A 15941-nucleotide genomic window follows, 5' to 3' on the forward strand; every position below is an offset into this window, starting at 1 on the left:
GTAGTGATACTGACATGATAATCAGACATTGTTTTATCATAACATAATCATAGATATTATCATAACATTATCATCTAGTTACCATAAATATTATCATCTCGGTATCATATGATAATATTATGATAACGACATATGATAATATTATGATAACGATATGATAATCAAATATTATTTTCTCCAGAAAATCATTTTTTTCTTGCAGTGTTATAATAACAACATGATAATATAGTGATACTCATATGATAATCAGACATTATCTTATAAAAAAAATCATTTTTTCTACAGTGTTATGATAATATTATGATAATGCAGTGATACTCATATGATAATCAGATGCTGTTTTTTGTGCCAAAAATCGTTTTTTTTCATCATAAAATCGTTTTCATGCAGATTTTTAGATCTAAAATTGAGAAAATCAAAGAGTAATTTATTTAGATATAAAAGTTAATATAAATCGTAATAATCACCACGAATTTAAGAAAAACTAAAATCAAATATGAAAAGAATGGCGGAGCGACGGTTGAGTGATGGCGGAGCGACGACGAGTGATGGCGGAGCGACGACGACCGTTGGAGGAACGGCGAAGAAGAAGAGAAGAAATAAAGAAGAAGAAGAAGAAGAAAAATGGCGAAGAAAAGCCAAACAGAGAAGAAAAGAAGAAGAAGAAAAAAAAGAAAGAGAAGAGAGGAGAGATGAGAGAGAAAAGAAAGAAAGAAAAAAAGAAAATAATGACAGTTGTCATTTGAGAGTAAAAAAATTATGACTAGAGTAAAATAATAATAAAAGTTAGGTATAATTATAATATAAACATCTACTAGAGTAAAAAAATAAAAACAATAAAAGGTGAGGTATTTTCTTTATCTTTTTTTTATTGAGGTATGAAATCTAATTATTTTTGAAAATGGAGTATTTATCCTAATTTACCCTTGATATTTTGATTTTAAAGGCCCACTTGTGAATGGGCTAAAACTATGAGTTGGCCTATTCTTACCCAATATCAAAATCATGCATCCTTAATACCCTCAGTTTTTTTAATGAATTATCCTCAGTTTTCTCAACATCTTTACGTATTTTACTTTAATTTTTGTGTGTATTTTACAGCATTTCAGAAGCAAAAGATGGTAAGGTTTATTTTGTGACTCCACGTAAGCAATCCAGGTCAGGCTATATACATTTTGAACATAATTACCTTATTGCATAAGCATAATCTATTTTCATATTTTATAATTTTTATTTTTTATTTATTTAATTTCTGATCTATTTTATTTATTTATTAATCTTTTTATTTTTTATTTACTTAGTCTTTGCAACCATTTGCTGAGCCCCTTCCAAATCTCTCCTTCCTCGTATTATTTTCTATGAAAAGGAAGGACTTTTATGTTTATCTACTTAGTTTTTGTATAAATAAAAAAAAGATTACTTAGTATTTTTTAAAGTTTATTTTTTATTTTATTTTGTCTCTAATCTATCTTTTAAGAAATAAATCACTGTAAAATTTAATTATAGAGGGATCAAGTAAATAAAATATAAAAAGTACAAAGACTAACTAAAAAAATAAAATAAATTATAGACCAAATAAATAAAAAGTGAAAAATACAGATATTTAAAAATAGATTAAGTCTTATCTTATTTAAAAGATTAATAGAACAAATATTTTTTTTCAAAGATATATTTAACAGCGAAAGTTATAAATATATAAAATTATTTAACCTTCCTTTTATATAGTGCGAGGTGAGATAATATAATTTAAAATTCTCATATCGAGTTATAATGTTTGTATCACCAGATTATATTTTCCAAGACACAATCAATCCATTTGATTTATGTCCTTCTAATTTAGATTGACACCTTCTTTAAAAGAAAAGAAAGCAGCTACTGAAATGATAAATTTTCCTTAATTGTCAGACAAGTCTAACTCTTATTTGAAAATCTAGATCTGAACTAAAAAAATATTAATAATGGACTATTGCCCCAATTTTTTTGGATAAATTATTATTGCCCCAATTTTTAGTAACAATAAAAAATATGTTCTATTACAGTGCAATAAATATATATCATGCAGAACAAGAGATTAATAATCTTGAATCTAACAACTTTGCTTCCTCAAGCCACCTTTGTCTATTAACCCTAGTAATGAACTCTTCAATTCTTCTGTTAAGTTCTCCATTATAATCTTTTTCTTTGACTAATTGATCAGCTTCCTCTTCATCTTCTTCAACTTTCATTTCTTGAATTTCTTCATCTTTTCCTTGTTCTTGTTCAAGAATTGTAACCCTAATTTTGTCTTCAAGATCCAAGTTGTTCTTGTTCAGTGTATTTTCTTGACAAATAGTTGATTCTCCTTTAATTTTTTTAACATACTCATCATAAATTTCACTTACTGGAGATGTTAAGTTTGAGCTAAAAAAATTTGATTCTCCAAGAAGAAATATAACAATGATATTAGCCACTAGAAACAAGTATTTAGGACTAAAAATGAAAGTCCAAATTTTAGGGAAGGAAAAACATAGAAATTGTTTGATGGGTGAATTTAAGGAGGGGAACCAATAAGGATAGAAATAAAATAAAATACATGTCAAAAAGATAGTTAGTATAAAATGAAAGATGAAACTGTGAAGAAACTGATAATTACTATTGATGGCTTGAATTCTTTTAGCCTTGCTAAGTGCATCCATTATTGTATGAAGTTGAAGGATTTTTTAGGGTTTTGCTAAGAGGGTTTGGTGCTTTTCTTAGTTACAAAGGCTTTCATTGAGGATTTAGTTTATTTGTGAGAAATTAGAGAAGTGAAAACAATGAGTTTATATAGTGGTTCAAAAGGAGGTGGTGGAGGATATTTTGGGTGGGATTCAAGAGATGATGCTACCTTTTAATTTGTTTTTTTTTTAAATATGAGTTTTTTTTAATCAACGACGACTGAAATGAAACGACAAAAACTCTTTTAGTCAGAAGTTTCAGATTCAAATTTTAGATATAGAGCAAGTATGAAAACTTTCTAATAAGATTTTATCATCTTAATGGATTCAATCTGATTCTGTCTGAATTAGTCCGAACATCGATCGACTTCAAATATCAAACGATATACTTGACAAGCGAAAAAAGATTCTTTTTAGAATTAATTAAAGAAAAGCTGAATATTGGCATGTCAAAAATATAAAAACATAAAAATTGGATGGTTTGGTTTATATTCTATATAAAGGGATGTATAATCTCTCTTTTTTCCAATATTTTTTTGTTAATGTACAATCTTAACTCTTAAGTGTAATTTGGGTAGGTAGGATTGGTGTTTGATGGAAACAGTGCATATAAAAATATAACTTTGGTATTTTTTTTTTGCCTTGCTTCTTCCACAACACACATAATTCATCTTAAAGGGTGTGCATAATATATTTGGAAACCATTTCAACATGCTAATTAAAATTTATAGCAAGGAAAATAATTAAAGAAAATACCACAAAGTAAAAAAGAGAAAAAAGTGATAGTAGAAAATAAAAAAATGTGTTTCTAGTCTTTCTTTTTCATACATGCATGCTTTGGAATAAGGATGAAGAGGTTTTATAAAAAATATATGCCCAATTAATTTATTATTTATTCTTCCGTTTTGTTTAAGAAGTCTTTTTATATATATAGTTCAAAAAAAATCTTTTTTATTAATTGCTTTGCAATTAAACTTAATAAGTAATTATTATGTAATTTTTTTGAAACTAACTATTATGTAAATTATATTCAATATTAAGATAACAAAAGAAGTAAAAGATGAAGTTTAATTTAAAAAGATACTAAAATACAGAGTTAACTTTTAAGTGTGATATTATAAAAGAGAAAATAAACTTTTTAATATATGACGAAAGGAATAGTAATATCTGTGCCTTTTTCCTCTATAATTGAGGCAACATGTGCATATGAAATTAATTATATTGGGTATTAATTATTGATTCAATGAATAGGTATGTTTTGCTTTTCAAAAAATGGAAATTTCTAAGATTCCATTGTGAAAGAATCCTGAAAGTTACCACAGAAAGAATTAGAGAGGCTGCATTTGAAGATTGATGAAGCTTCTGAGAAGACACTGTAGAAAACAAAATAGTAGTAGCATATTATTAAGGTTTAATTATTAAGAAATATCTCTTTTTTTTTATTTATAATTCAAACTTCTTAAAATGATCAATTTTATTCATTTTTAAGTTTTTTAATTTCAATTATAATCATTTAAATGAATATGGTAAAAAGTACAAGTAGTTTCCACGAATGTAGAGATAAATTCTAAAACTAATGTTAATGTTGGGTACACTTAAATCACTTTCTTTACAAAACAGAACAATAAAACTCTCTAACTATTTACAATTATACAAATAAACACTTCCATTAAATATTAAACGTTAAATTGCTTATTTGGCAGTTGGTACAGTCAAATTGATTATGGAAAAGATTCAAAAATGATCTTAATATTTACATTATCACTCAAATTAATCCTTCATGAGTCTTTTATTAATAAAATTATTAAATTAGGGACCTCATTGACAATTGTTTATTTTTAATTTAATAATATTAAAAAAAACTCCGGCGAACAACCAACCCTACTCCGCTGCTGGGCACCAGTACAGAAACCTACGAACCAAATAAAAAGCTTCGTATGAGACGAAGTTTAGATCTGGATCTTGTTAAAATTAAAAAGAAATATTTTTAAAATGACGTGCAAAGTTGAGGGAGTGAATTGAGCCTTTTTTTAGAATGAGGTGGCACTCCATATGTAACGTAGGAACAATCCGGTAGCCATGTGGCTCTCGGCAGTCCACATGTGCAAAAAAAGGCTGGAAATAAAAAATGAGATATACATTGCAAAAAAAAGAAAAAGGTGTGAATTTGTTTTTTAACGTTTTTAACATTATGATTAAATCTTATATAAAATTGAGCATTAGAATTTGTTTTGTCAATACTCCTTAATTTTACGACAAAATGAACTTATATAGCCCACACTTTTTGTGTTTTTGGCAAACATACCATGATTTTTAAATCATGCCAATTTGGTCCATCATCTTTTCGATATTTGCTAAATATACTCAGAACTCATTTTAAACTGATGCGGCGCAATGTTGTTAGTCTACATATACAAAATTTATCTATATGGCATATACAATCTTGTGTCATGTCAGCTCCGAATGAATTGTGGATCATCGACAAAAAATTTAAAAAATAATGGATCAAATTGGAAAATTCAGGTCATGTTATACTTAGTAAGAACGTTAAAATTGTAGATAGATAAGTTCATTTGGCCAAGTTTTATTGAATTCATTTAGAGATTCCATCTATTTTAGGATTTAAAAATCTTCAAATTATAACTAAGTTCAATTCCATAATTTTAATTTGTGGAATTATATTAGTTCATTCATTTATACTAAATATAAAAATTACAAACAACAAATTAATTTTATAATATTTGATTCGTTCTCTCAATCAAAATAACACCAAAATGCTTTACAGATAGATGACCTGATCAATTAGCACAGAACGCCGTTGTTAGAGGTTCTTGGTCATGATGAATAAAGCTGAGGAATTTAACTGATGCAATGTCTGAATATAAGCCAAAACTCTGCTATTTTTTTTACATTATATGACTCAATATAAACCATAAGTTTAAAGCTGCAACTTCTCTACTTCAATACAATTTTATAATAGGCTAAGGGAAATGCTTTGCATAAAGCTACAACCCAGAAAGAACAGAGGAAAATGATGATGATGATGCAACAAAAAGAGGAAAAAAATCTAAAAAGAATACAGTACACAATAAGGGCGAGCTTTCGGTCGGTTCAGTTAAAACTGAATCAAAATCTCAAGAACCGAATTAACAGATCAACCGAATCATTGGTTCCGGTGATCAGACCTAAAGCAAAACAGAACCCTATTTAGCTCTGTATAGCATGAAAAACGGTAAACTTCACTGAAACAAGAAGACTCTGAAGATAAACAATAAGCAGAAACAATAGCAGCAATTCATGAGATTCAAACTGAAAGATTATATATAGACATTGAAAATATAGAAGCTGAGGAAAAATCACTTCTAAATTCTATCATTGAAAAAATTAATCCAGCTCGAGATACATCAGAATGGTACCATCCATCCAAGCTTGGACAGAAGAGTACCTGTAAACGACTCAAAAAATCACCCTCTTAAACTCAACAACAACAATAAAAAAGGCCGGCAAAAAAATCGCTACCAGAAGAACTACAACACTTGCTCAATAGCAGGCAGCAAACCTGCAATCTACGGTCAAAAAGATCAAATTCTACGTGACCTTGACAAAAAATAATTTATCCTCCCTCCCCTTAGATCTCTGTTAAAGAATCGAACTCATGATGTTGAAAATTAAATACTATGCGGAGGAGAAAGAATTTTCGAACTAATCTACGGCTATTCCATCAAAGTACTAAAGCAACTTTCTCACTCGAAACAAGAGACGAAGGATGAGCAATCAATGGCTCGTAATGATCAGCTCCCGCACCACACCATCCTGTTCATGAAGAACAAGAGTACTTATAAAAACTCGAGATTCAACCTATAGATCGGTCACTTGTCACACTCAAAGAAACAAACTATAATTGCACGATAATCTCATTAACATACCTGTTCCTTTCATAAATAGAAAGAAAGGAAGATCACAAATTTCACTCCGTGGACGATGTGGAAGGAAGAAAACGCAATTTTCCTCATCAACCATTGCATCAGATCCATGTGCTTGCACCTGTAAATTATAGGAGCAAAACAAGCAAGCTGATTTACGACCCCAATAAGCAAAAAACCAAAAATTAATGGTCTATCAAAGCAAGCAAAACAACATTTACTCGGAAATTGAAGTGTTTTTCATGGATTATATATATTTTCACAGCAGAAAAGACAAATTTTCAAAAACACCGATTGCAAACATGTGAACTTTTCGAGAGCACGGATTGCATAAATGTCAAATTTTCAAGAATACATATTGCCGATATGTCAATTTTTCAAGAACACGGAATGCGGACATGTCATATTTTCAAGAACACAAAGTGCATATATGTCAATTTTCAAGATCACGGATTGCAAAATATATCAAATTGGTTAAGAACACGGATTGCAAAATATATCAAATTGGTCAAGAACACGGATTGCATACATGTCAAATTTTCAAGAACACAGATTCCAAATATGCCAAATTTTCAAGAACACAGATTGCAGGCTGAAATTTTCAAGAACACAGGTCGCAGATGTCAAGTTTTCAAGAACACAGACACATACCACGTAAATCTCGCGTTTAAACTCAGTAGCAAGACATTCAATAGCAATGTCGTCGCCAAAAGCAGCAGCATAACCCAATCTATTCTCATCAACAGATAACAAACCCTCCTCCGTATATTGCAATGTTATTATATCATATTCATCTTCCTCCGGCGACCCACTCACACCCATATACTTCGCCCAGCTTATTCCGTCATCCACCGCCGTACATCTCTCTTTATATATCGATTCCGCCGCTAATTCCCTTCAAACACGACAAAAATAACAGCATCCAAATCAACAACAACACACAAAAAAAACAGATAAAGTAATCTTTTTTTTCTTTTTAAAGATCAGAAAATGATAAAATATTTTACCTTTGCATGCCGATCTGAACGAGCTCTTCAATCGAAGAATCTAAGGCGACGCGATCAGATTTTGCCGCTAAAAGTTTGAGTTCTTGAACCACGTGAATACCCCAGCCGTTCTTCAGATCTGGTGAATACATGTGCTTTATAGCCTCATTTATCGTTTCCTTCTCCTTTTCCGTTGCGGATCCGTAATCCTCCGTGAACCGCTGTACCGTCCGTCGCCTCAGATCTCGCGCGTCTATCTCACGCGCCATCATAGCTCTTTGAGACGCCGTGAAGAGACAGTTTCCGTCGGAAGAAACCTCTCCGCCGTGAGAAAGACGGAAAACCACCGATCTTGGCGGTGATTCGCCGTTGTTTGGTTGTTTCCATAATACGCCTTTGGCGTGAAGCTTCTGTAAATGACGTTTCTGTTGCTCCTCTAATCCAATCACATCGTTCCACGTGACGGTCCGAGTTACATTATCTTCGAGTGAACCACCGTTGCTGGCATCTCTCCAATGAAGCTCCGGCACCACCACCCCCACCGCCGGCGACGGATCTTGAAATGTCTTCTCTGGAACCGCCGTCGCTGAATCACATAGTAATTTCCCCATTTTACCCTTTATAATTATTGATTTTCTTTTGTTTCTTTTTTTCTCCTCTTCAATGGAAGAAGAGAAAATTTGCAGAGAGAGAGAAATTAGGGTTAACGGATAGATTTGAGGGCGGGAGAGAACTGAATGGCACGTGGCGAAATCTGGATTAATTTAGAGTTTCAAGGAAAAATGCTAACGTAAGCCGGTGGACCATGATAAGCAAATTTTATTTTATTATTTTATTACATTTTTAATACTGTCCACTAAACATTGGTGTTAGTTGGCATTATGTAACATGTTTTTATTTGTTAAGTTGTTGAGTGGGGAGATAGCCAATTATATTTTGCCATATCAGCAATTTGTTTCCATTTATGAGTTTAGTCAAACGTAAGAGGATTTGTTGCGCACGCGGTGATTAGTTGTGGCTGTCTGGTCGGCGTTACTTGCTCTCTTTGTAACGGTAAAAAAATGACGTGGCTGGGGGTTGGTAGCAAGTTTTAGAACGGTAAACTTAACTGCTATTTGAAAACCCTTAACGGCTCTATCACTGATAATTTTTCAGATTAAAATAATTATGTGTTTAATAATGATGTCAAGGTATTATCATCATGTGACTTTCCATTTAATAACACCCACAAAAGGCATATTTATATTTCTATAATTGTTCTATATTTGTATCCTTATATTTTTACTTATTTTTTTTTATAATCAAATAATCTTCTATTAATATCAAGCAGTTACGACTGTAAGAATTTAAAAAAAAAAAATTGTTTTTATATAACAAGATGTAAAATCTTGATTCGCAGATCGTCTTATAAAATAAAAACAAAAATTACATAACGGTTTTAGCACAATAAGATCTAATACTTCTCTATCTAACAAATAACTCACCAATCTTTTATAAAAAAAAAAAGACAAACAAAACTCTCATATAGAAAGGATAACAACTTTCATAAAGAATTCATCAAAAAATAATGGCTAATATTTTGAAAAAGCCTCCACCTTTTAGCCCCTTTCCATTTGCACCCTCACGTTGTAAAATCGTCAATTTTACCCAAATCTACACCTTTCGTTTTCAATTGCACCCTCAAACATCAAAATTCACACCGTTTGATTTCAATTGCACCCTTAAGCATCAAACTGACCTCTTTATCAATACTTCATATTTTAACAAATATTTTAAATGGTACTCAATGTTATAATCAAAACTAAAAAAACCATCTTCCTAATATTTTAAAAAATTAATAATAAATATTATTATGTTTTAAAAATTTATATCCACCCTCTTTGGAGCTCGCCGTCTATATTCCGCAAAATTAATTTTAAATTCATTTAATTAAATTTTCATATCGTTTTTAATTTAAATTTTATCAGAAAAAATTTATGTTGTCCCTCCGGTTTTAAACCATACCATATCTCACCACCTTTATTCCGCAAAATTAATTTTAAATTAATTTAAATTAATTTTGTATCGTTTTAATTTATCTCAACACTCACAGCCGCCACTGACTACCTACCACCACCACTGACCACCCAAACGTCATCACCGGACCGCCACCACTGTTCTTGACGAGAGCTTGAATCTGTTCGTGAAGAACAATTTTTCGTCAAGCTGTTCTTATAAAAGTTCATAACAAAACAACCTTCCATTATCATTTTCACCACTCCGATGGAGAAATCTTCACCACTCCAATGGAGAAATCTCAAAAACATGCAGTAACCCAGTTGAGAAAATCAATTGAAAAACTCAGTTCTTCTTGCACTGAGGTACTAATTTTATTATTATGTCAGAGCTGTTTAAATTTCTAGTATTGAAATTGTTTGATTATGAAAAAGATATGATTTTTGTGCAGAGATATGGGAATGAAACTTTGATCAAATTCTTAATTGTAAGATTAATGGATCTAGAAAAGGTTGCAAAAATGTTTGTTCAGTGGCAAAAATGGAAGATGCCATCTGTTCCTAATGGGTTTATTTCAGAATCTGAAATTGAAGATGAACTTGGATCCGTAATGGCAAAAATGATTATAGTTATAGAAATTTAAATTAAAAATAATATGTCCGAACAAATATAAAAAAATTATTAATTATTTATAAATGATATATTAAAAATTTCTTTTAAATTTTTTAAATTTAATTTTATTAATAATATTAATTTGTATTAAATAAAAAATTATTATTAAGTTTTATAAATTTTTGAAAAGAAGAGTTTTTTTTATTTTAAATATAACATTAAGCACTATTTAGAATAAATGTTAAAATATAAAGTATTGATTTGAACTTTTTTCCAGTGAAAAGATGTCAATTTGATGCTTAAGGGTGCAATTGAAGCCGAAAGGTGAGAATTTGGGTAAAATTGGTGATTTTACAACGTGAGAGTGCAAATGGAAAGGGTCTAAAAGGTGGAGGTTTTTTCTGACCATTAGCCAAAAATAATCAGACTTTTACTAGTTTTATCTGTATATTTAAATCTTTAAAAATCAGCTATTTAGCTCGTTTTATCATATTTGATACTTTTTATAGCCGTTTTTTAATCGAATTGATATTTTACTAACATGTATAGCATGTCACTGCCAACTCAGTAGATTGATGACATGGTAGCACACTTAGTCCAACTAGAGCACATGATAACCCAACCTAAATCAATCCCAATTTTTAAAGTAAATTTATTATATTATTATAAAAAATGTATATATTAAAGAATTATTAGTATTTCCTAATTAACTTCAAATTCAATTAAACTTAAATTTAAATCAAATAAAGTTATTTAATAAATTTGTTAGAGCCAATCTAAAATTGTAATTAATTAAATTAAATTATGATTTATTTCGAGATTTCGTATTTATCCTAAAATAAAATTCATTCCGAAAGTTTAAAATCTGGCAACCTCTATTCTCGCCGTCCTCTCCCACTACGGCAACTCTCTCCCATTGTTGTCTATCTTCCTCAAATTGTATTGACCGGAGAAGACAATCGACATTCGGCTTCTTAGAGAGAATAGAAGATGAACGGCGTTCGTCTTCTCAGAATAACCTAGATCTAGGTTCGTTTGAGAAAGACGAGCAGTTGTAGGAGAGGATGTTAGAGTGCGAGGGGGCTATGGTCGAAGTGGGAAAAGACGACAGCGGGAATGGAAAATAGAAGAGTCTAAAATTTCTTATATTAAATAAAGCCAAATTGTGACTTTGAATAAAAATATTATCACAATAGATTTTTCACCCGTTTTACTTCTTCAACTCTAAATAGACCAATAATCAGTGGCCACCTCTGCTTCAATTCATATATAATACTCTAACCATTTTTTTAACCTCAGACAATGAGATAAAATGAGCCAAATTAATATGTGTGTGGGTGTATCATAAATTATGACAGTATCTTAATTAATATTTGGCTTAATTACTCAAAACTTTTAACCTTTATACTTTTTTTCAACAATTACACCATAACATAGAAAAACAGCCAATTATATCCCAATTTTCATGTTTGAGTTTCAATTATACCTTAAATTGAAATTTTGTATCGATTGTATTACTATATTAATGAAAAACATTCCAAACAACTAAATTTAAGAAAAAATCATATACTTTTCTACTTGAATAAATTCAAACAAGTCCTTCAACTTTTAAAAAAATTCCATAAATCATAAATAAAATTTAATTAGATATATAATAAACTATTTTTTTTATTAAAAAGCGACATATCAATGTTTTCGAGTCCTACACTGTCTTTTTCAAACCCACCATTGGAACTAACGGAACGAGCAAATTTGATCGTTCTTCCACAGAGGATGAGGATCTCGTCCTCCATAGAAGAAGAATAGGTCTCGTCCTGCATGGAAGGCGGCGACGAGTTTGACGACGGGCGATGGCGGATCCGAGAAAGACGATGATGAATTCAGAAGCGTTTTAATTTACATTAAATAATTTAAATGATTATATTTATTAGTTTTTGTTAAATTTTATAAGAAGAATGTTGATTTGTATTATTAATAACATTAACGTCTAATTATAATATAGACTAAACATGGAGGACTGTTTTAAACTTTTCTCAAAGTAAAAAGAAGTCCAACTAATATTTTAGGGTACAATTGAAACTTAAACATACAAATTGGGGTATAATTGGCTATTTTTCTATATTATGGTGCAATTGAAAAAAAAGTTCAAAAAGCGAAGATTGCTGAATAATTAAACCTTAATATTTTATATCAAGTTGAGTAGATAAAAATAAAATGAATATTTATTGCTTTTAATTTTTCACGTCCTTCTATTGAAAAGTAGTTAAGGATGTCAATTCATAAATAAAAATCTAATTTAGCCTCGTAATTTTTTTATTTTTCATAGCTATATTTTTATATTTATCAATTAAATTTTAATATTTTTAATTTTATTAAAAATAACTACTTAATGGACCGTTAAAAATCAATGCAATTTATAGACATAATTTTAAATTATTGAGAAGAGACGTGATGAAAATTAAATTTGAGATATAATAAGAGTCTTATAAATTATATATTTATTATATGATTATTATTATTGTTATTATTATTTGGGACAACAATATTAAATTCTTGAAAATTATGCATGAAATTGCTTGATTTCACTCTTTTGTGTTTTTCCTATATAGATGATAGTGATAGTGTGTGGTCATCAAGTGAAGCAAAAGTAATTTGACAAGGACATTATGAACATGAACAAATTTTCCTAAGGTGCGAAATATAACAACCTCAATATTGATGGACGTATGATTCACATACACCCATCAATATATATATGATTCACATACACCCATCAATATATATATATATATATATATATATATATATATATATATATATATATATATATATATATATATATATATATATATATATATATATATATATATATATATATATATATGTATATATATATATGTGGGGCTCAATCAATCATCAAGAAAAAAGGACCATGGAACACCATAACTATAATGGGATAATCCCCTTAAAAAACCCCCACCTTTTAGCCCCAATTCGATTGCACCCTCACGTTGCAAAACCACCAATTTTATCCAAATTACGACCTTTCGATTTCAATTGCACCCTCAAGCATTAAATTGGCCCTTTTTCACTTGAAAAATATTCAAATCAATACTTTATATTTTAACATATAATTTAATTAGTGCTTAATGTTATATTTAAACTAAAAAACTTTTAATTCAAAAAAAATAAAACTTAATAATAACTTTTTATTTAATATAAATAAATATAATTCATAAAATTAAATTTATAAATTTTTTAATATATCATTTTTTCGGAAAATATTTTGTTCAATTTTTTTTTAAATTTTTTTCCGGCTCCTTTTTGTCGCCCTACCGTCCGATAAAAAAAAATCCCCTTCTTTTTTCCCGAAGAACACCTCGAAAAAAATCTCCTTTTTCGGACCCGTTCTTTGAAGAACATGTACTGTTCTTCTTCAAGAACAAATACTGTCCTTCAAAGAAGAACAGTACCTGTTCTTCAAGAAGAACAGGCCGGACCTGTTCTTCCCTTAAAGAACAGGTCCGGCCTGTTCTTCAAGAAGAACAGGTCCGGCCGACCTGCTCTTCTCTTGAAGAACAGGCCGGACCTGTTCTTCAAGGGAAGAACAGGCCGGACCTGTTCTTCAAACGAAGAACAGATCGCGGATCTGTTCTTCCTTGAAGAACAGATCCGTTCTGTTCTTCCTTGAAGAACAGGTCCGATCTGTTCTTCGAAGGAAGAACAGACATGTTCTTCCTTCGAAGAACAAAACGGAGAAGATAGCGGCAATTTTTTCGATTGTGGTGGCCTCCGGGTGCGATGAGTTTTTTTCGAAAAGGAAATTTAAAAGAAATTGAAATCCGTTCGTGTTTCTCGTGACGAATACGACATGGGCTCGTCTCGAGGAAGACGGAAGAGTTTTAATTATTTTTATTTTAAATTAAAAATTAATTTAATATTTAAAAAATTATTTGATTTTTTAAATTATTTAATGATACATTTAATTGATTTATGTTTAATAAAAATTTGTGAAATTTTAGAGAAGATGGTGTTTTTGTTTTAATTATAACCTTGAGGATTATTTAGAATATTTATTAAAATTTGAAGTATTGGAAAAAAGATCAATTTGATGCTTAAGGGTGTAATTGAAACCAAAAGGTGCGGATTTTAATATTTGAGGGTACAATTGAAACTGAAAGGTCGTAATTTGGGTAAAATTGGTGGTTTTGCAACGTGAGGGTGCAATCGAATTGGGGCTAAAAGGTGGGGTTTTTTTAAGGGGATTAGCCTACTATAATTAATGGTTTAATCATTCTAAAATATTTAATTTTTTATATTTTTAAATTTTTAAATTTATTCTTTAAATTTTTAAATTTTAATTCATTTTTCAAATTGCACTTTTCATTGTATCAATTTGTCCAAATAGGAATTGAAAAAAAATTAAATATATCAATTATATTACTTCATATTGTTCCAATATGCATTTTTATCATAATAAATTTTAAAAATAAAACAATATGAAAGATTTATTTAAATATTTTTATTCCGAATTAAACAAATGACTATAATTGAAAGTGAATATTGAAAGTGAAAATTAAAGATTTTAAAAGATGAAACTATAAATAAAAAAATCCATTTTTATTTTTAGGTGATTGATACTATATTAATAGTATGATTTTCTGCAAATATAACTTTGTAATATATAATTCATAATCTCAATTTGGATTGTCATTCACATCAGTGATTTAAGAATCGGATCGTAGTAGCAGGTTCAACCAATTTCACCATATATTAAAGACCAATTTGGTTAAATTTCTCTTAAAATTAAAAACATATTTCAATCGCTTTAAACTAAACAAGAAAAAAAAGAATGTATAAGTTATCGAACTAGATGAACCATAAACACTAGTTGTTGTTTTTTTTATAAATTGGTTATCATTCATTTATTTCTATTTGTAAAATTATAAAAACTCACATAAAATACAGATTTTTTCTCACTATTATAATACATTTATAAATTTCACAAATTATATGTATTATTTAATAAAATTAATAAATATATTTATTTTTATTCAAACAGTTCAACTAATTAATCATTTAACTAATTGAATCGTTAACCGATCGTCAATACAGATTCTGTTGTGACATCGATATCGATTGTTTAATTTTTGGTACCAATTGTTGTGACCGTTTCGTGATCGCATTGGTATGCACAGCGGAATCAAAATCATTGGGAAGGTATTTAATCATGGATTTGATCAATAACAATAATATAGTAAAATAAATAAATAATTAACACAAGAGATTTACGTGATTCTGCATTAAAGCGTACATCCACGAGCGAGAGAATCGACCCATCCACTAATTATTAAAAGGAGTAGAAAATTAGTGGAGAATCACCAAATAGATAACATCTCTAATAAATATGCCTTTAGAAGAAAAATCCACAAAGTGTTTAACTCTAAAAGAAGTAACCCGATAGGGTTATAATTAACTTTTATTTCTTACACCACACACACTTCCCTTTTTGTTCGTTTTTTATTTCTTTTAAAAGGTGAGTAAGGTAGTGTATTTATAATGAATAAATAGTCAATATGACATTAGAAATATTAATCCTAATTAAATTGTATCTTCCTAATTGTCCAATAAAAATAAAGTTATCCTTCATTCAAATATTCCACAATAGAGTTTTAATACAAATAGAAATTTAAATTTTAGGCATATTCCAACAGATTTAATTACCGATT

At 29.3% G+C, this 15941-nt stretch overlaps 1 protein-coding gene across 1 annotated transcript; it reads right to left on the reverse strand.

The window, feature by feature from the left end:
* Positions 1 to 6042: 6042 nt before the first annotated feature.
* Positions 6043 to 8337, reverse strand: LOC126657583 (uncharacterized). The gene is made up of 4 exons (XM_050352292.2): positions 7627 to 8337; positions 7271 to 7514; positions 6623 to 6740; positions 6043 to 6509 (listed from the first exon to the last, which is right to left on the reverse strand). The coding sequence occupies exons 1-4, from the start codon at positions 8214 to 8216 to the stop codon at positions 6418 to 6420; spliced, it is 1044 nt and encodes a 347-aa protein (XP_050208249.1). The 5' UTR covers positions 8217 to 8337; the 3' UTR covers positions 6043 to 6417.
* Between the last annotated feature and the right edge of the window lie 7604 nt (positions 8338 to 15941).

The sequence above is a fragment of the Mercurialis annua genome, linkage group LG7 (genome assembly GCF_937616625.2).
Source record: "Mercurialis annua linkage group LG7, ddMerAnnu1.2, whole genome shotgun sequence".
Taxonomy (NCBI): Eukaryota; Viridiplantae; Streptophyta; class Magnoliopsida; order Malpighiales; family Euphorbiaceae; genus Mercurialis; species Mercurialis annua.

Coding starts and splice junctions, on each gene's coding strand:
- LOC126657583 (XM_050352292.2), bottom strand. CDS start 8,216: ATGGGGAAATTACTATGTGATTCAGCGACGGCGGTTCCAGAGAAGACA. Junction 7,515..7,626: donor GTTCAGATCGGCATGCAAAG/GTAAAATATTTT, acceptor TCGTGTTTGAAG/GGAATTAGCGGCGGAATCGA. Junction 6,510..6,622: donor TCTATTTATGAAAGGAACAG/GTATGTTAATGA, acceptor CTTCATGAACAG/GATGGTGTGGTGCGGGAGCT.